The 22,357-nt window shown below is 41.1% G+C and overlaps 1 protein-coding gene across 1 annotated transcript in view; it reads left to right on the forward strand.

Moving 5' to 3' along the window:
• Positions 1-22,357, forward strand: part of LOC110003601 (adhesion G protein-coupled receptor L3) — a 219,866-nt gene that overhangs the window by 169,761 nt on the left and 27,748 nt on the right. The window contains exons 13-17 of the mRNA XM_065950385.1: positions 2,620-2,742; positions 4,290-4,495; positions 7,120-7,296; positions 17,245-17,454; positions 19,697-19,917. Of these exons, the coding sequence (XP_065806457.1) occupies positions 2,620-2,742; positions 4,290-4,495; positions 7,120-7,296; positions 17,245-17,454; positions 19,697-19,917 (937 nt within the window). The remainder of the gene's footprint in view (positions 1-2,619; positions 2,743-4,289; positions 4,496-7,119; positions 7,297-17,244; positions 17,455-19,696; positions 19,918-22,357) is intronic.

The following is a 22,357-nucleotide window of genomic DNA, read 5'->3' on the forward strand; positions in this document are numbered from 1 at the left end:
ATGGTAAGCTCTTTTACACAACCACACGGGGGAAAGACAGGCGGAGAGGGGGAAGAAAAATGCTTTCTTTATTCCAGAGGCGGGCCTAGAATCCTGGGATTGGTGAGCTCGCTGGGATATTGTCTTTGCTAAGTTGAATGGGAATGTATCACCCAAACCCCCTGGCCTTTAAAAAAAGAAAAAAGCACAAGAGAATCCTAATGCAGAGGTTTTTATTTCGTATTGTTTTAAGAGATGGGAAGCCTTGGTATGATACAAAGGGGGGGGGATTAAAAGTAGCCCTCTCTGAGCTTTCCATTGGCACTAACCTTTATCAAAGGCAGAGGTGTCATACTCTGCAGACATCACATCACCAGCTGAATGCCTCAGCAGGGCTTTAATCACGTTTCTGTTTCCCACACGTGATGAAAATGTCTTTCAGGTTGAAATTCTCCTCCACAAGCTAATCTGCCTGCATGTTGCCTTTGGAAGCACGGCCCTAAGTGTTGGAGCATGGATAAGGCAAATGTAGTGTCCTGAAATGTATAGGTGTAGATGTTTAGAATTGACTGGTCGTGTTTGGGACCAATCGATATAGCCTGAGACTAAAGTTTTATTAGTCGTCATTTTGAAGAAAATTCAATTACATTTCAATATGAGACGCTTCCATCAAGGCGCAGCAAGATAGTTTCATTTTGAGGGAGAGGATGTCCAAATGAGGGATAAACATGGCAGGACTCCTCATCCCTTTTAGAGGTCAATTGTGAAAGATCCAAGGAGCTAACGGCACACGTCTTGGCAGAAATGGATGTTGAGGGTATGGATTTCTAAAAGTGTCTGTGAATCGGGATGAAAAAAACAAACAAACAAAAAACAGCAGTTCTGTGAGATTTAGAGAACCGCAAAAAAAAAATCACACAACAGCCGAGGAACTTTGCTCAGAGCTCTGCTTCACGTTTCCATAACATCAACATGCATCCAAAAAGTGGCACCTTTACAAAACAGTGGTACTGTACATCGACACACTTCACTAGAAGGCTTTTTTAGTTTGAGCTCCGGTGAGTGACTTTGGGTTGTGTAGATTTTGGCGACCCTGTGGACAACGTAACTCAACTGTGTGTGACACCTAACCCCCAGCACTGGTTAAAAGCACTAAATGTTACGACATAGAAATGAGACATCTTGTCGCTAATAGCCTTGTTGGATTATTATTATCTTTTTTTTAGATCAAATAGATCCACATTTAGTTCAGTCTGTTGCATAACCAGCTCACAGGAGCTTTGAGAAATCGATAAGATGACACAACGTATTGGTTTGGAAATTGTCTGATTGATTATTAGTCCATTACACTGAGCATGGGCAGCATCTATATCAGCAGCAACATTTAACACAGCCATGTCACAAATGATAATAAATATTGATAATAGTTGAACATTACATGGAATGTGTCATCAGATAACATACATTGTCAAGCTAAACTACATCTGTTCCATCTGAGCTGACGAGTAGGACGATGAGCCAATAGCAGCGGTTTGTTTATTCAAATCTGCAAACCACATGAGTGGGTACTTCTCACCTTTTGTTTTTGGAATTTGACATTTGTGCATCTTCTTCTCTGCACCTCCACCTGGCAGTGAATCAACGGACTCTCCTCAGCGCTTTGAGAGTTCGTGTGACATTTCTGTATTCACACAGGTCACCAGTGCTTGAGAGTAGAGCACACTCCACTGCGTTATTAAACTCAATTGTATCTTGCCATAATAACGTTGATGGAATGAGCTTTTTACTTTTTTATTTTTTATTCCATCCAGGCTCCTATCAGCAGCTCATTTCCCTCTGCTTTATGACGCTGGAGTCTTTGAACCGTAAATTAGGAGCCTGCTTCAGACACAGCAGCTGTTGAGCTGCAGCAGCAGCAGCAGCAGCAGCAGCAGCAGCGAGCTCGTCTTTACAAGCTGGTCTTTATCTCGTCTTTGTGCGGCTCGCTCTCAACGCTCCTCGAGACAAAAAGATTCCCTCAAATCGAGGCATCTTTTCACACAACGGGCAAAGACGCCCCCTTTTGTTTTTACAGTTCGGAAGAGGAAACAATGCCACCTGAACACTTGACGGTAACTTGATTAAGAGGCCTGTAGCAACAATCTAACCTCTCCTCCTCTGCAATCAGTAAAGGCAATGTTGCATTTAAAGCTTGTCACACATGCTTGGATTCCTAAAAAACAAAACTACTCCTCGTGCCACTGCAGACAGCTAACAACAATGTCTGCAACAGTTTTTATCCTTACAAAACATGTGCATTTGTTTTTTACATTTTACATAACTGCATGGTATACAGAAGAGACAAAGCACATCTATGTCTTCATTGCTCTTTGTCCTAAACATCCCGGCCTGTGAGCCAACATTTCATACACATATTGATACTGATGCAGAAAAAACAAGAAAAAGAGTCAGAATAAATATTCAGTGAAGAAACAACAATGATGATTTCATTTTTCTTTTTTTAATAAAAGATGTGCAGCGTTAACAATTCAGCAGATTGCAACACGTTATGTCTATCAGCCTGTGCAAAAACAAACTTATTGATTATTGATTATTTCTTTCTTGTTCTGTTTTTTTTTGTTGTTTTTTTTATCCGTGTAGAGCTGGAGGTCGCGAGGATGAGCACAGAGGGGAATTTGCCGGATCTGAAGTTCCCACAAACTGGAGGACAGGGTAACTCCATCCACCTGTCAGCGAACACACTCAAGCAGCATGGAAGAAACGGTAAGACCAAAAAATCATTTTCTTTTTAGTTTAGTCAGTGTAATATTCAGTTTGAATGTAAATTATCTGATTTTTAAAGCTAAATGTTATATGGCCATAGTAGAAATTCTGCTTTACTTTCTGAGAATTCCCCCCCCGCCCTCCCCCATATATGAGTGTGACACTGCATGGTGCTCCAGTCATTTCTTTGGTAGGAATATCATTACTGATGCCTGTGAATAACATTCAATTTGCTTCTCAAATCCTTGGTTGTGCTGCACATTAAGCACACCAATCGTTCTGCACTTTTCAAATAGCACCCTGGCTGTAGAATTAGTTCCACTCGAGCACTGCCTCTAAACTGTAAATGAGGCAGTTAGACACAATGCATAGCCATCCTCAGCCCCATTTTTAGACTTTATTATCAGCCCATGCAAATCAGAATCAACTCAAGCTGTGCCTCGTTCCCTCTCAGCTGGATGACTAAGAACATGTCCAGCCAGGCCCAGGCGGATCATTATACTGTAACACGGCCCCCGTCATCCAGCGCTATAGCACCTGAATAGTTTTCTTTTTATCTGGGTGAGCGATCTCAGACTCGGCGGGCGGGGGGGGGGGGGGGGGGGGGCTTTCTGCTGAAAAGTGAGGCAACAGGAGGAGGAGAGAAATCATTACAAGAAAAAGAACATTGTGGCTTTGTCAGAAAGCTAAACACATTATTTCAATATCTTTCAATATTGAATTGAACTAACTTTTGACATTTTTTTCTTTTGAAACTTTTGAGGCAGACCTGAGATTGGTTTCTTGTTCGGCAGTTTAATACAGCTTCTGATTTCTTCGCCTACAAAGCTTCAACAGAGCAATTATTTCCAGTATTCTTTTCAAGAGTAACAGTACATCTTAAGTATTACTATGGCAAAAAGGTAGAGAGAAAAACAACACTAATTGGCTGTTTATTTGCAATATTTTCATTTTTAGGTTTATACTAAACTTCATGAATTTTTTAGTTTCATGTTCTTTTACTCTGGAAAACAACAGGCAAGGGAATATTTCTCGTTCCATTTGAGGGTTATCTCAATCCTAAAGCAATCAATGACACAAAAGTGGACTTGCGGCTTTTCAGCAACATTTTGAATAGGACTGTTTTCTGTGTGAAGGTCACACTGAGCTTGTCGTGGTCACAGTGACCTTGTGCTGTAAGGCAGGTCTATAAAAACATCTCTTTTGAAGTTGCACTTGTTTGCTGCTGCTTCTCTCTGTATGTAAATGAATGGCAGGAGGGATATTGGCTGCTTCTGGTCCATTTCAACGGCTGAATCAACAACCTCCTGTCTTAAAGCACCTCAAGTTTTCTTTATAAAAGCTGCACTAGTCAGCCGCGCCTTTCGGAATAGTTTGAACTCCCTCACATATACATACCTTTGATATATTCTTGTGTTTGAATGAAAGAAAATCCTCCACCTTGCTGTAAAATTCTTTACAAACTGTGGTATTATTGCGGATGCCTTTAAAGTTGAAAGTTCCACTTGTGAGAAGCTAAAACGTTTTCCCTGACTGCCGTCTTGCAGGTGAGATCAGGATAGCATTCGTCCTGTACAAACACATCGGGGTTTACCTCTCCACTGAGAACGCCAGCATGAAACTGGGCAGCGAAGCGATGGCGACCAATTACTCCGTCATTGTCAACTCCCCAGTGATCACAGCTGCCATCAACAAGGACTCTAACAAAGTCTACCTCTCTGACCCTGTCATTTTCACCATCAGACACCTACAGGTAATTTTCTGTCTCTTTTGTCTGAGCTGTGATTTCTCCTTTGATGTGACTCTCCCCTTCATTTTGATATAATTTCTGTCATTTTTTTTTTTTTGTTTAATGAATTTTCTTTGATCGAACCCTTTCATCAAAATCTCCTCTTCCCCTGAATTGCAACCAAAAAAGTGCCAATCCCGTCTCAAAGCAAGAAAATCAAGTTGTTTTTTTGAAAGAAAGATGTGGAAAAATTAGATTATGATGCTCACAAGGTGACGCCGCAGATGATTTGTGTTTGTTTCTCAGTCGGAACAAACAGCAGCCTGATCTCCTGAACAAACATCAGTCCTATTGAGCCTCACTGGAGGCTGCTTAGTCAGTGCCAGGAGTCGCGACTTCTCCCTCCTGACTACATTATCTTCTCCACACTCTACCACCCTCGAAATATCCCTGTTTTGTCTACAAACGGCGCCTTCAGCGATTATCGGGATGTTGAACAACCATGAGAGAATTGCAGCGGGGTCTCATGTGTAGGAGGAGGAACCTGGAAGGATGCAACAATGGCAGAAAATGAAAAAAAAAAAAAAACCACAGAGCGTAGAGGGAGAGAGAGTAAAAGTATGGTAGCTCATAGATGTAAAAAGTAAATGCTTGGAAAATGTCAGGGGGCGATGTCAGCGCAGTTATTGCTGCTCACTGCCTGACTCATCTGTTTTAAGTGAAATTAGTCATTTGGATTCAGTAATTTTACTGTTGGTCTAATGTTGGGGCACTGACTCTTTTATACCCTTTTCTTGCTCAGATCAAGTCTTCTCAATAAAAAAGTGCCCTTTCGGATAAGAGTGTTTTCTGCACAAGCTTTACTTTCTGCTCTTAACCCTTGAGAGCACCAGAAGAGCTACCGCTTTGATAGCTATTTTATCACATCAAAGTTAAGTACACAAAAAAAACAAAAAAAAAAAACAGCACTATGGACTCTGGAATAAAAAATAGAATTAGGCTTCTTAAATGAATTGGGAGCAATAGCCTACTGGTGTTTTGCATAAAGAGCCCTCGCTCTGCTCCATCAAACCAAAAGCTCCCTTTTCTCTGGTAAACTGATCGACCAATCAGAGGTGTTGTTAAGGGAACACTGATTGGCTCGTCTCTGCTTTCAAAGCGCCGTTGTGGGAACAACATTCTCCCTTTCTTTTTCCAGGAATGAAACATTTTCAATTGATGTTATACTATCAACTACATTTATTTTATATATATATTTGAACCAAAGATGTTTTCTGATTATTCTGACCATCTTAATTGTAGAGTCATGAGCAGGAAAATGTCTTTTTATCCATAATTATACAGACCTGGTTTGGATTTTTTTGATTTTAAAGCTGAAAATAATAAATGATATCATGCCATAAAAATACAGGAAGGCACTTTGGCATGGTCTCTGTGCCTTCTACACCTTTTCAATAGGAACAAATAGTCTTGGGTACCTTTGCAGCTCTGCAGCCAGGCTAACAGAGATCATTTAGATATGTATTATTATATTTGTAACAGTTTCATTAGCTTCTGTCATCATGGTACAATCTTAAAGATTAGAGACAAAATGAGTTACTACCAGACCTAAACTGGTGAGAATGAATCCTCAAACGATAGACTTACGTCTAACCTTAACTTTATATTCAAACCATTCAAGTAAGTGGTGTTATATATCAAATGTATTGATTGATGGATTGACTACAAATAAGAATAAGAGCATCATCTTCAAAATGAACCTCTATTAGGGTAAACAGTGTTTCTTGTTTTCTGTCTTCTCACAATCACTCCCTCCTCTCAAGCGTGATGGTTCGGATCACTGGTCTTCTGGGATGATGATGTGTCCTCTAGTTATTGTTTTGCTTCCTTGCCTCGCCACTTAATGGGACCAATTAAAGCCATTAATGGGACGGAGGGTCATCCTATCTCCTTGCTGTGCGATATTTTACACAGGGTTTTGGATGTGTGAAGGGGAAAGTCAATCAGCTGCAAATTTGCATTCACAGAGGATGAACCTTATTAGGCTAATTACCTTACAGCGAGTGTGAAACTATGAGGAACTACAGCTCCTTCTCGTGTTTAAAGCGAGTGAAAAAGACGTGTTTAACCTTGGAAGCTGTGTGTAATCTCCTTTGTTTGCAGGGCCGTACAAAAGAAATTGAGCTCAAGAGGGATCTTTTTTTTTATCAGCAGTGACGTTTTGTTGTGCCTCGTTCTCAGTGTCGTGGATTATTGTTTTTCTAAAATGGCGAGCTGGATAGCGGGGAAGGCGTGCGCGTCGTTAGAGCCGTCGCCCTGGTGCTGACAGCAGCGGCTCCCATTAAACAGTGGGGCAGACCATTCACACGCAGGGAAAGTTAACGAGAAAGGTCAAATCACACAATGAAAAAGAGGCATGAGGCCGCTCGATGCTGGATGATAGTTAAACAACAAATCGCTTTCGAAATTGATGCCCATAGCCGCGGGAGAAATTAGCTTTTTGATGTATTTATGCTGCAAACAAAGGAGAATAAAAAATAAACAGCTAATGGGTAAATCACCACAAAACCTCTCTGCGTACTTCATTTTTTAAGTTCCATTGTGTTTAATTCTGTTCATTTATTTCTGCATTTTTTGCCCTCTATCAGCAATCTGAGGAGAACTTCAACCCCAACTGTTCCTTTTGGAGTTACTCCAAGAGAACCATGGCCGGTTTCTGGTCGACGCAGGACTGTCGCTTGCTAGGCACCAACAGGACTCACACCACATGCTCCTGCACCCATCTAACCAATTTCGCCGTCCTAATGGCCCATGTGGATGTCAAGGTAGGCCAGCTCCCCCCCCCCTTTCTTGCCTTAAAGTTCAATTTACCAGAGAGATATAAAACACATTGATCCATCCTGGGTAACTCAGCCGGTCCAATTCACGATGATTTGGTTGACAAGAAAAGTAAGGTCAGGAGAGTGTAAAGCATTGTAAAACAAAAGGCATCTCTTTTATTGCATGTTTTTTTTTTTTTTCTCCTGCTTTTTAGTGCAGACGGTGAAAGAGACTGAAGAGTTTTTTGACCTTCACAGCACTTTTTAGACTAACATTTAAAGTGCCAATACACAAACACTATTCATACAGTTTTAACCAATGACCCTGTCTCTGTAAAGTGGGTATCGATTGTGGCCATTTCAAAGCGCCAATGTGTGAACTAGACCTAATATATGAAGGACTCCAATCTGTGGTGTGTTTTGTGCGCAAAGCCTTTAAGAGCAAGTTTAGAGTATTTCTTTAAAGCATATTTTCTACTTTTTCTGTACAAATAAATTGTTTTTTTGGCATGCTGAGCATTCTTCAAAACAGAAATGTCTTTTTACTACCTCTCTTTGCCTGGCCACATTTTGAGGGCGTTCATTGGGTAGTGGCGGTATGGAAATTGATCCATTTTGAATCTGATCACTATCACTAAATAAACCAGATTTGTAAATGTTTGACAAATATTGTATTGCTATTTTTAGTTTTTTTCATGGTAAAACATTTACCATAGTCAGCCTTCTATGTTGCCATGATCTACTCCCCAAAAGATTGACTCTTACATGTTAGTAAGTAATGGTCCCAATCATCTAATTTGTAAAAATATGCTTAGATTTTAAGTGAGAGATTGTTTTGCCTATGTGTTAACTGTGCAAGAGTTGATTAACTTAGCATAAAGTCTGGGCTGCAGAGTGATACAGGTAGCCATAGTCTTATTATTAGAATTATGTTTTAAGAAAAACATCTTCTCCAAATCTCAAAAATTAACACAAGAGAAAAGTGTTTGGGCTATAACGATGGAGCAAGTTTTGCTAGCTCTAAGCTAACTATTAGGAAAATTTCATGTCTAATTGAAATTAATGTTTTTTTGTAAGCTGTTTAATTCTCTTGCCTCACATTAGCTAAGGTATTACCACTTGAGTGCATTGGCTCTTACTTTAAAGCTAGCTCAGCTTGCTAGCTTTAGGCTAGCCAAGCTAACTACAAAGACGAGAAGCAGGGAAACTGCTAGCCTGGCTCTTAACTTACCCCTACTGTACCAGCAACTCTTAAATGTAGTTATTTACACCATATATTCTCTTTGTTTGTTTTTCCAACAAACTGAAAATGTATAAATTGCAACTTTTATCCTAAGCTTATCTAGTGAAATACTTTTTATAGTCTAAAACTATAGAAGTGTTTCAGTTTCACATATTTGGATTCATCCGGTTCAACCCAAAGCCTTATATCAAGATTTGTTCTTACTCCCTGCCGTTTCCATTTGCTTCTTTTTGTTCATGCATGGATACGCTTATTTATTAATGTTAGTGTAGAAATGAGAAAAGGAAAACATTTTGATTGTATCCCTGTCCTGCAGCATTCTCTCAGTGCACCATTAGTTTGTTTGCCTGCAGGGTAGCCACTGAGCAAAGTGAAATGAGTACTTAAGTGTGATGTGGAGTGCTGGAGAGCACTTAATTGGGAGGTGCTAATGGAAGTTGTTTTGGACCAAAAAAAAAAAACAAGTAAATTATAATTTTGCCATTTGATTTGTGTGGAATGATTATTGATGGCAGCTCTTACAAAGCTGAAAAAAAAAAAAGAGGGAAGGTGACAAGGCTGTTGGAAATGAAAAAAAATCTACGGAATTGGAGGGTGAAAAGGTACTTGAATTGGCGGTCAGGGAAGAAGCTGTGCCTGACGGACGGTTTAATTATTTCTGTCACTTGAACTTTAAGGAAGTAGCTGCTGACAGAGGGGAGTAGTTCTTTGTATCTGGTCGGGAATCTGTCTCTGCAGAATGTCTATTCAAAAAAAAATCTCTGAACACTGTCACAGTTGGCCTTCGCCCATGAAACCGGTTGACCTTTCTTCACCTTCATTTTATTCCTTCATCAAACTCTCTTTTTTTTTTTTTTGAACACAAAGACACAATGCACAAAAAATGTAAAGCTAAATCTAAAATTCACAGTTTTTGTTGTCCCACACAACATTGCAATTGGAGAAGATGGCTCACAAAGTGTGGTTTACCTCCAGCTAGAGAGAGCTGCTGTTTGTCACCGAGCAGCATGACTTTTGGACCCACTAAGCTCTCTGCAGGGCTGCAGCCGAGTCTGGAATAGAGAGGGAGTCGCAAAGAATGGAAGCCTTGACGCGATGAAAGCAAAGAAGGAAAGAAGAAAAAGGGGGGAAAAGGATGAAGTAAAAGGGGGGCTTTCAGTCAAGTCAATCCCTAACATTTTGGAATGCCTGCATTCACTCGAGGAAAGTGGACAGTAGTTACACCCCGTTGCTGAGTGATTTTTTTTCTTTCCTATTTCTTTATCTTTTCCACTTGGATGTTATAAAAGGCAGTTTGTTGGAAGGTGCCACTAAATGGGAGATACGAAGGCTTTTTATTTGACAAACTGTCATCGTGTTGTGTGCGAGAACACAGTGAACAGAGGCAAAGAGGGTGCATGGGAGAGAGACAGAGAAAAGAAAATGTCATAAAATTGAGGAGAATATCTGTTTTTGTATCCATGGCAACAGAACATGCCACTGCTGATCTCTGCATTGTTATTACTCATTACCCTCAGAGCAACAGATTATATTCTAACCTTGTTTATTTCTCTGTGGCATCTCAGAGTGTAGGAAAAAAGAAGATGAGGATGCTGTAATTACAATTTTACATTGGAGAACCGAGGCTTGCTACACCACCACCATAATCTTTCATCTCGTTGTATTTTTGTCTCAGCCGCTGGATCGAATGTTAGTTGGTAATAATGACAGTGTGAGATTCAGAGATCTTTATGTTCAGCTTAATAAGCTGTCTGCCTGTGGTATTATGTTTTGATCGTGGAGTTATGACTGCATTCAAAGTGCCACATACTTCACGCAAATTAGAGGGGGCAAAATGTTTCTGCTTGTTCGTGTGACGTTTTGAGCGCTGTCATTTTGTCCTTAACGGCAATTTAAAGTTGCTGTAGGGTTGTGGGTGCTTGCATTTCTACAGCATGCATTGCATTTTCAGCTTTCGTATGGTATAAAAACAGAAAAATGAGTCTCTTTGGAAAAGTTGGATTTGGAGACATTGTTGTTGGGAAACATTTACTATTAAGCTGTTTATTAATAAGGCGGTGTTAGTGGTCAGTGTGTGCGCCTCATGTCTGGAGGCTCATGCCTCCAAGCAGGCAGCCCAGGTTCCAATCCGACCTGTGGCTCCTTTGCTGCATGTCATTCCCAAACTCTCCCCTCTATTCACTGTCCTGTCTCTAAATAAAGGCATAAAAGCCCCCAAAAATAATCACAAATCATATCAGTCACGCACTACAAAAGCAGCCTACAAAAGCTCTTAAGAGGTATTACTGAGTAAATCCCCACTACTTTTAGACCAAGTATTTCCAACCAAACTAACAAATGTGCACTTATATGCTTTGAACAATAAGTATCTTTAATTACAGTGAAACCTGACGTTGATTCTCAGTGGGATTTACATTACGTTAAGTCAATCAGTTAGTTACAACAGGTGGTGTTTCAAGACTGTTTTGGACGAGGTTGGCCTAACTGTGGCATTTATATATGCAGGGGGGTGTACAGTATAGTAAGCACACACACTTCAGAATAGTATGTATCTTCAAAAGTCTTAAAAGGTTCCAACAAAAGATTTATTTTTGGGCGTTTTGTGCCTTTGTTGTAGAGATGTGACAGTGGATGGAGTCAGAAATCAGGGAGAGAGAGAGAGTGTGGAATGACATGCGGGGAAGGAGCCACAGGTCGGACTCGAACCCGGGCCCCGCCCGCTTGGAGGACTACAGCCTTCATACATGGGGTGCGCGCACTAACCAATGCGCCACCAGCGCCCCACCAACAAAAGGAACTATGATATTTTGACAAATGCTACAAGCCTCTCAAACCACAGCCCAATAGGCAGTATGAATTTCAGTCCCACATGTGACCAGGCATACACCTCAGTATCCTAAACTGTGGCGGGTTGTATGCCTTATAAGAGGCACCCAACAAATTTCAGGCAGAGGTGATGCCACCAGGTCATCCTCTGCAAACACCACTGTATTATAATAGTTACTAATTCAAATATAAGGCTGGATCTCGGTTGAAAAATTGCATGCTTATAAATATGTTTAGAGCCTTGCTTCTCTCTAATGCAATATTCTGAACCCAAGAACCCAATGTGATATCTTTTTCAACTTGCAGTCTAGCAAAAATTCAACCAAGCCTCCTATTTTTCAGGAGTATCTGTCAGATAAAGAGGATCAGGTAACCGCCACTTAGGCGATCACAAGGGCATCGAGTGCCACCACCGCTGCCGTCGTTGCCACTTGAGCTCTTTGTTTGCTAATTTTGAGCTATCTAGCCGGAGAGCTGATGCCTTTGATTGATCCTTCAATCCAAGCTGAGAAGCGCTGTGGGCCGCATAAACAAATTAAAACTGTACTCACAGATGGCAGCTGCATGCGAGAGATTATATGACTCTTTTGTATCTTTTTTTTTTTTTTTTTTTTTCAGAACGATTGCACACTGGAATTTGTTTTTGTCTTGTTTGAGCCAGTGATGTGAGTGTGGGTGTGCTTTCATGTGACTTTGCAAAGAACACAGATGATTCCAACCCTGAGATGTCCTCTTACGGGGCCTTGAGTCATTTTACTGCAGAGGAAGATGTTCAGAAAAGTACTTCAAATAAATTCACTCCGCTTCACTTGATATAGTAAGACATGATACAGCCTTTCAGTTGGTGGTTTTGACTTGGTCACAGCATGAGCATTTCATAGTGAATTATTTGACCTCAATATGCCGCCCTGACACCATGGCAGTGTTGATGTCGGCCTGTTTTGATGAACTGATAAGCCTCTGCAATTGCATAAACCCCTTCTGGGTCACTTGGTCTTGCCTCAGAAGAAGAAGCTCATTGACCGTCACAAAGACACACCATGGAAAGCTGCTATTTCATCCTTGTCTCCTTTGAATCATATTGTTCAATTCCCTTTCTGCCCATGCTCACACTAGCTCTTGGGGCTCCTAATTGGACTCTTCGCTTTGGATTTAAGTCCACCATTGGTGAAGACGGCTTGAGGGCATTTGAATAAAAATATATGTATTTTAAAATATGGGCTAAAGTACAAGCCCCAGTGCAAGATATACAGACCTGCTCTGGTTTTACCTTCAAGCCATTCTTTACTTAGACGATGGGTGTGCTTAGGTTGGCCCCAGGGAGGCGTTGAGATACTGGTAAGTGGCACTAGTCCCGACAGACCAGTAAATATAAATCAATGGCGCATCCCACTGGATGATGGAGAGGGTGGTATTTGGGTACCATTCATCTATGTCCTTATAGAACATCCCCAAACTGGCGTCATCGGCTTGTAACTATGACGGGAAAGGACATTCAAGGTTATTTGTTGTGTGATGTTGCACATACACATGGTGCAGTGCAAAAGGAGACAGTTCAAAATAAATCGATTTATTTTGGGGGCAGGTATTAATGGAAAAGATGGAGACAGCATAAAGCAAGATAGCGTCCTGAAGTCCTGCTTGGGGCGTTATATCATTGTTATTGTAGCTTTGAACACGGTGGGACATTCTGTGCATGTGCTGAATGTCAACTCGCGCTACGTTTGCTGGAATCTCTCTCCCACTCCTTTTTTTTTTTTTTTTTTTTTTTAAATGTGACAATTTTGCCAGGAACCCCTGATTCATGCGCCCTCTCTCTGCAACTGTTCCTCATCCCGGTGCAGATCATAAATCCTCGGTCATACCGGAGGTGAACTTGTCACGTGACTCCCTGCAGTGGGGCCACTACCCCTTAGCACAACTGTCTGCCCTGCCTGACTGTATTTCATGAGTCAAAGCCTAGCTCTGGAGGCATATAGGGAGATTTATGCATTTTAATTGGATTGGCTTCATGGCCTCAGAGCGGTTCTTTGAGGTATAAAGGATTGCCGCTCTGTTCTCTTCGGCACTTCAACCTCTTACGCATTTCATTGGACTAGTTCAGGAGATTTCAGCTTTGGTTGTTATGGTAATTCAGTGCGTATGTCGGGTTCAGATGGCTCGGCCAAAATGACCAGTATGTGTTGCAAAAGAGGCCTCGCTGCCTCGTCTGCTCCTCCTTGTCAGAACGCTCGAATGCCCGGAAATCTTATTCTGTGCTTTGTGTGAGCAGATCAGGGCCGGAGCCAATCTCCTCAGGCATCCGTCTGGAATGAAAAATATGTGTGTTTAAGAAATAAAAGAAAAATGTAGCAGAGAAAGATTGGAAGACAAATGGAATGTGCACAAACGCGCCTCGCCCCGCTAAGTAACACGGATGCTGTGTGACTCGGCCGCCCCCTGTGACACAGCCAGTGAATTTCAGAGCAAATTAGGTCTGCCCACTTTAGAGACCTCGATACTGATTCCCATCTTGGAGGCTTGTCGGTGTGAGGTTAGGTGTGGAGGCTCTGCAGATCACATCATTTGCCATCCTGCCTGGGCAGAGCCCGTCGCTACAAAGGAAACTCTCCAGGAGAGACATTGTTCCTGGCGATGTCTCAGCCATCATCCACCTCACAGAACAAAGAAATCATTCTGCAGTAAATCCATCACCCAGGTGTAGATACACTCCATGGCTTTCTTTTACTGTTTCCACAGCTTTGTCTCCTTTTCTCTCTCTCTTCCTCTGTGGCCTTCTCTTTCTCTCTGACCCGGCTGTTCTCCAATTGAAGGTGAGATTGTGATGGATAGAGCCTGCAGCCACTGCACAGCTCGCTCGCCCAGGAGACCTCAGGGTACTTTCAAAATGTACCACCCACCGCATCTATGCCTATGGAACACAGAAAACAGACTTCTATGTCACATCCAAGCACAAACATCAACATCTGCTGCCATCCACTGTGTAGGCAACCCTCTAAAGTACTGATGCTTACTTCCACACACACACACACACACACACACACACACACAGACGTCTGCTCTATATAACATCTTGCCAACCCTCCGACGTATACACAACGGCTCATCAGGCAGGAAAATCAAACGCGGCGCTCTCCCCAGACTCAAGGAGCACTGCGGCTGTTATTGTACCAGAGCCCCTTAATGATCAGCATCTGTTCCCCCTCTCTGCTAGTGTTAGCAGTGCTGCCACTAAACAAGGCTTTTGTGCAATACTTCACCCCCCCCCCACCCCCCCACCCCCCAAGTTTCCTCACTTTGACTGGAGGGGATGAAAGATAAAGAAGAAAGAAAGAAGGAAAAAAAAATACCCATAGATGTTGATGTGGTCTATCTCTTTCCATGCCGCCGCGAAAAAAAATACTGCTGACTGTGGGCGAAGTATGATTTAAAGAGGTGCCTGTTTGAGATTCATATTAGACTTATAGTGTGCTTTTGCAGCCATATTTCTCAACATAAGCAAATATTTTTTTCTTGAGTGTCTCTGACTCTGTAGCTCCGGGTCATGCATTATTTGCTGGAGGGCACAGTCTTTGAATCGAACATCAAACAACCAAAGTCTAGAGGTTAATATACAGTGTCAGTGCTTGATGTAAACAAAGTTAAAGGGAGTTGCTGTTGCACTTGTGTCGAGTTTTTTTTTTTTTTTTTTTTCAGCCTGTCAAAAGCTAATTAACTGTCTGCCTTTGAGAGTCTTTAAGTTGTTCTGTGTTTAAAATAATGCATCACTTTAAAACTCAAAGTTATACCCAGGCAAATCCTGAAGTCCCAGTAGAGATAACTTGTCATTTCTGAAGAGGTTGGCATATTTATCTGAACCTCCCTCCGCCACTTCCCATCCACTTGTAATTTTCCCCCTCCATTTTTTTAAATCAATGCCCAGCAGGCTGAAAAAGAAAACTGTCCCTTTGGGAAATTAGGAAGCCTCAAAAGCTGACCAAAGTGTTTGGATGCAGTGATTATGTTTAATTAATTAATCAAGATGTCACACTCTGATTCCTGTCCAATTGTTTTTTTTTTATTATAATTTATTTATTTTTACATGTTAAAGCCACATACTGGTGGCCTGATTCATGTTTTGGCATCTCTCTTGGCAAGTCTCGGCTCCCCCACTGGAAGCATGATGAATTGTCATTCGACAGTGCTGTTCATTATACTAGATGTGAACTGTAAAGATGATCTAGGTATCTGCTTGTTGTTGAACGATTTTAAATCTTTTAGAGAAATGTAGTCATACCTTGATGTCAGTTGAAACTCCACAGTCAAGTATGGTAAATACAGATAACACTCCAAACCCTACAGACCCCATGACGATTGATCATGAATCAGACTTTACTGAACTTTTAATCGTATAAAAGTACAAAAAATAAAATGTTTTTTTTTTTTTTTTTTTAATTCGATTGAACTTGAAGTGTTTACATTTGTTCAACTGCCACCTTGAGCAGCTGAAATTGAATGTTTAGAAATGTGTCTGTTGCCTTGAACCACTTGAACTTTCATCCACATGTTTCACTTCAATATTTCAACACGTGTCCATCATATTTAACCACTTCTACCATTTATCAACTAGTTTAAGCTAAAAAAAAAAAAAGATCATCTTTGAATTTCAACTATATCTATCATTTATCTATTACTTTTTGATCGTAAAGTCAAAAATTCAAACGTTTTGGCAATTTCTGATAACATCTGATAACTATTTGGGAGTACTACTTTCAGCTTTCTGATTCGTCCTCTTTTTTTTTTCCATGCCAACCGTTTTAATACATGCTTAGTCATGCCCACTTTATATGCTAACTATTTTTAAATAAAATGTTGATCTGTATTTTATCACCTTGGTTGAGCTTCACCTGTGCCTTTTCCATGAAGAACTCCACGTAGGAACCATAGATTGCAAGAAGTTTGCTGATCAAGCAAGAAAGTCATGGCACCTTTTAAGTTTCAAAGTGAATTTACTGACAGGATGTCGCTTATGACACATTCCTAATGAAGCTCCTATTCTAGAGGGGCCCAGACTTTAATCTTTGGCAGCTTCTTGGAAGGATAATGCATCTGATGTGTTTGTTTTAATGTGTTTAAGGCCACAGAAGTCAGTCATTCTGCAGATGCTGCTGTTTTAGCCTGTGCTGCCTTTCTCCCGCTTCTGCACAGCATCCCTATGTGCATGCAGCTTTTATGGAGCGATGTAAATTCTCTTTCATGGCTGCTCTGGACTCACTGTTGATCCTTATCTCTCCAGTAAAGCCACGGATTTATTGTCAGCGGAAAGACTTTTAGTGTCCAAAACTGGCTTTGGTGGCAAATTACTATTTGAAAAGAGAAAATTGTCTAAAAATCAACAGTGAAAGTTATTGACCATGTTGTGGTTTGATTGCATTCCTGTTGCGCCGGTCTTAGACACCTGTGGCCCTGTGGACTGCTCACTTTGTTTCACTTTGTTGCCCCGAACAAAATGAAACAATAGGGGGGCATTTTAGATTGATTCCCACTGACTAATTCATGATTCATATCCGCCACCTGTGGCCCGCTCTGTTGTGGTTTGTTGGAGCGCTGAATGACTGCTCTTTACCCCCCAAAATGAAACAAAAATCAAATTATACTGAAAATAACAGCTTCAGGGTTGGTGCTAGAATAGAACGGTGAATTGTACTGACTTTTGTCATTCATGCGTTACCATTGATTGGCTTATGATTAGTTATTCCCTTTCACTAACAATCCCTTTTCAGTCGTTTTTATCTTTTCAAAAAGTTAAAAAATAAGGTGTTGTGTTTCAAAAATTAGAAATAATTCTCACATCATGTCTACGACTTGTGTATGCCAACCCGTTTCTCTCCTCGCCTCCCTTACAGAACACAGACCCCATCCACGACATGCTTCTGGATGTCATCACGTGGGTCGGCATCCTCCTGTCGCTGGTCTGCCTGCTCATCAGCCTCTTCACCTTCTGCTTCTTCCGCGGCCTCCAGAGTGATCGCAACACCATCCACAAGAACCTCTGCATCTGTTTGTTCATCGCTGAGTCCCTGTTCCTGGTGGGGATCAACCGAGGTGACCAGCCGGTAAGAAACCGATAGACCCGACTACCATACATGGACAAAATCATCATTAATTACAATTATATGACGAAAAAGAAGTTAAACAGAATATGTTTAAAGTAATATTTTGATAATCTGTTGGAAGGTGCCAACGACGCAAAACAAATTGAAAAAAATGATTGATTATTAATTATTATTATTGTTATTGTTTTGAGGCCATTTTCCCAGAACTTTGAGCTTGATAACACAGTAAGGATTGTTGTTTCTCCACCTAATGCTAAGCTAGGCTACCTGCATTGCTTGCTCAGATAAAAATACAGTTTTTATTGTTAAGTTTTAAGATTGATGGAGGGTCTACTAATTTTGACAAAAAAAAAAAAGAAACATTGGTGTATTTTCCATTATCAATTTCATTCTTTAATACCACTATCAAGAGATGAAGGGTTGGAAGAAATTAAAAATGAAACACCAATGGAATATGGAATTGTTTTTGACAATGTGGTATCACTGGTAGCAACATTTATTTCAAAAATATTTGACTTTTAGCTTTATAACCATGTTGTAGTTGTAGTTTTTAAATTAAAAATGAAGACATGCCATTTTCTACACCTTGCACAACAACCTTGAATCTCAAAGTGTGTTGAATTGTTTTGTTTGTAGTCCCTAGGGGCTGCTAGAAGTGTTTTTGTTGTAAATTTCCACCAAAGAATCTTCACCATCCTTTCTCTAAATTTAAGAATCTGAAGCTCTTAAGCAAACATAACCTTTAATATCCCGTTGTGTTGTGAGTGCTAGTTCCAAGCAAGTTGCAGTGGCCATGATTTTTTCTTTTTGTATTCTGCCTCGCTCACTGAGACGAAAAACTGTGGAAAAAAGAATTGCATGGTCTTCAGTCAACAAAGGTTCTTCCCTCCCCCCTGGCTCCACAGAAGCAAAGACATGCTTGAAATTACTCACACATGCTCAATCACACCTGCCAACTCACTGTCACATCCTCATATCTCGATCACTCTGACATAGTACACACTCACTGACATGAATTCACCTCCTGGTGCCGTTTTCTAATTTCTCAACACTTGAGATTAAACTGGATGACGCTGTTCAATAAACTGCACCTTCTTCTAGTATAATAACTGTGCTTTGAATTGCATTATTTTCCTCCGAGAGCTCAGCTGTTGTAGCAATTGGAGGCGCACTGTCACTGCACGGTCATCTTCAAGTGTGTGTGCTCAGCACTCACACTTTAGACAAATATAGAGTCATTACATTTGAACAGAGCAGCGGAGGGCTTTATTCCACCTGCAGCTTCTGTAAATTATGCCTTTTTTCGCTTACTAATGAGGCAGAATATGCAGTTAAACTTGCTCATCTCCAGAAAGTAAGCATTACCTTATAATGGGGTCAGTCACTGGATTAAATCTTTTATAATAGCTATTTTGAATAATCACAGTTATTTATTGCCGTTGCTTTTATTATCATTTAGTCCCCTACATACCTACAAGCCTCATACTAACCAATCAAATCTGGACAACTTCTACAACTTATCAAATCAAAACTCACAGGTCATCCCCGATACGCAAAACTACTTCCCCACCAAGTGAAAGATAATGCTTTGCCCGACACCTTTTCACTTCCATAACATTTTATGTGTGTGATTCACCGCCCAGACTCTAAGATCACTCTCCTGTACCGCAATTAATGTCCACTCAACCTTTTAGTTATTTAATTGAATCCATCTCAGTGACAGAATACGCTAGTTATGTTCAACTGTGCCGATAATTACATCAATCCGTGTAAGTACTTGGCCTTATTATTGTAAGAAAGTGAGAAGGCACCTGAACACACACCAATGACAGACTGCTGTATCTCTAACTGCGCGCTATGTGAGAGCACCTGGCCGCACTCTAAAAAACCAATGAGCTCCAAATGGCTCTTGGACTGTTGACTCGGCTTCTTCATATCTCTCTTTCATCCGTGCCAGCTACAGCAAACAAGACCACATGGGCTCAGTAGCTGCGGCGTTCCTCTGCCAGTCAGTACAGGCAAACATCCAATCACGCTAGCCAAACAAAGCTAAGCAATGCTAATGGTTGGGAAGACACGTACGTGCAGAGGTCAGAGAAATACTTTCTCCTGGATGGCACAGTCCCCTTATCACACTGTGGCCGCAAGCATTGCATTAAAATCCTCTCGGGAATCCAAAAATGCACCCAAAGTGATTTTATTAAAATGTTTCTTAAGCACATATCGTGTAAATCTCCCCCAGATTGCCTGTGCCGTCTTCGCAGCCCTGCTCCACTTCTTCTTCCTGGCAGCGTTCACGTGGATGTTCCTGGAGGGCGTGCAGCTCTACATCATGCTGGTGGAGGTGTTCGAGAGCGAGCACTCGCGTCGCCGCTACTTCTACATGGTGGGCTACGGAGTTCCGGCGCTAATTGTGGCCGTTTCCGCTGCAGTGGACTACAGGAGTTACGGCACCGACCGAGTGTGAGTAACATCAGGGTTTGAGATATGACTTCAAGCTGATGAAGAAATGGCTTTATTCTCGTTCTTATCTCTCTCTAATTTGCCGTTCAAATATTATGTTTAGAATTACGGACAACTTTCTTGGTTTCCACAGTTTAAAAGTCCAGTATGTAAAATATCTAGTAAATGAAATCATAACTTTACGTAACCTTGTGTAGTGACCATACATCTGTATATCATCAGACATAAAGGAACAGGCTATATGGACAAACTGGTTTTCCTATCAACAGCACAGCAGCCAGTATGTCCTCCTCAACCATAGTTGAGGAATAACTGATTCTACCCGACCTAAAAAGCCTCTGCATTTTTCTAATAAGTCCCATGACCAGAAACATGGTAAAAACTAGGATAAATATTGGAGATGCTTTTGAAGAATGGAGAGAGGTTTTGAGACCGATGCAGAGCTGGCTCTAGGGAAGAGGGGGCGGGCTCTCTCCAATGTTTTGAATTTGGACTCTAGTACTCATTTTAAACGCTACGTGTCAGAGTTACATATTGCTGCTGTAATGCAAGTGCTTGGAGTATTACATTGGGCTTTTCTCTCTCTTGCCCTTAGTGCTAAAAAAAACAAAACAACCATTTCTTTTCTTTTCTGGTTAAGCTGTTAAGTTACATCACCATCCATAGCTGTATGACTAAGATGCAGTTTAAAATGCAGCCAATAGCCCGAGTCTTTAGGAGAGACTGCAATATATACTTTGTGTCGTCAGCATAGTGGTTGACTTTTCTTATACTATGCCTCCTGAAATGTTGCATCAGGTTTAATTATTAACAGCATACTGATTCTGTGAATCACACAGTTGATATTTTCCTGGCAAGGAGAGCTGCAGGTTTGCCTTGCCTTGCCTACTTGCCTTTATATTGTACATTTCATAACAAACGAAAGGGGATTTTTTTCACTGCACAAATATAGGGAAGAGTTGGTACTCGGGCTATTTAAGACCTACTTATAGTACTATGTGCAACCCGCTTAAATGACCAAAACGCATTAACAATCTACCATTTACTGTAATTGTTCCTGATCTTTACAATTCCCATAGTCAAATATGTTTGTCACCAAAAAAGCAACTTATTGGTTTTCGGTAAAAAAGTAGAATCTGTGTGAAAGCGTTTGTCTGGTAGGGATACGTGGCTAAAAAAAAAGCAGACCCCCCACTATTCTGCATGTATCTACAGCAACAGAAAGCCCTCTAACAACATGGCAACTGTTTGTGTTCAGCAATCTTGCAAATGACGCTCCGATAGCTATTGCTCATCATCATCAACTTTTAATGAAGCAGAACGGTTACTCATGCTGCGAACACTTCCCCGCTGCTGAATTGACATTGTTCCGACAGTGAAAAATGCAAACTTCAGGAGAGAGCACTGCTGAATAAATGTTTGGCTGTAGTGGCTGATGTCTCCGGCGTTTTAGGATGCACAAATTCAAGCACTTGGAGGGATAGATTTAAAGGAAGGAGAGTGAGTATGAACAGGAGGATGGAGAGTGAAAGAGGGAAAACGAGACAGGAGATTAACAAACCAATGCAACATGGACTCCCTTTTCACATTTCCTCCAAAAGCTACATTAGATAAAAAAAAAATTCCCAGCACTCTACTTTGAGCACAAAGTGGTCCATAAAGCAGTGCTATGTCAAGAAGAGGATGGCCCTCCATTCCTCTCTGATAATCTCAAAGCCATCTGAAAATAATGAAGACCAGCATCAGCAGTTTGCTTCCACGATGTTTATCATCCAAGGCCCACACACAGTGTTACTGGTAGACAGCAGTGCATTTGTGAATTGGTGGAGCCATAGTTCTTGGTGATGGATGGAGGTGATAGGTGCCACCGCCTGAGCCGTGGCATCATGTGAATAATTAAAGGCTGCCACCAGTGGAACAATTATACGCAGCCATTGAGTGATGAGGGAAGGGACAAGGTGTGACACCTGGTGAATAGCAGAAGGTGCGGGAAGGTGCAAAATCTTGCTGCAAATTGATTAGGGGACCATTATGGCGTTATCATAGGTGGTCTTATTTCAGAAGAAATGTCTAACAAGTTGTGTGATAATGTAGCGAGAAAAAAAAAAGAACTGGCAGGGGAAAGTCACTGGTGATGATGAAATGGAAATATTTGGTCTCAGGAAAACGAAAAAAAGCAAGATTTCTATTTAGCAACTTTTAAGTGATCCCTCTAATTGTGCCCTCGAGCAACACACTCTTTTTACATCCACTAGTCAGCAAAACAAGGCTGTATTCCTGTGGAACTTCTCTAATGAAACACAAATGGCCTAAAAGCACCTGTAAACAGAGCAATAGCCTCTTTTTATATTCATCAATCTATTTACTGTTATAGTCATGCAATCGGTTAATAATGGTGAATGATGGTGGGTATTGCCAAAGGTCAACCGTTGAACATTTT

This window comes from Labrus bergylta, chromosome 22 (assembly GCF_963930695.1).
Source record: "Labrus bergylta chromosome 22, fLabBer1.1, whole genome shotgun sequence".
NCBI classification, from domain to species: Eukaryota; Metazoa; Chordata; class Actinopteri; order Labriformes; family Labridae; genus Labrus; species Labrus bergylta.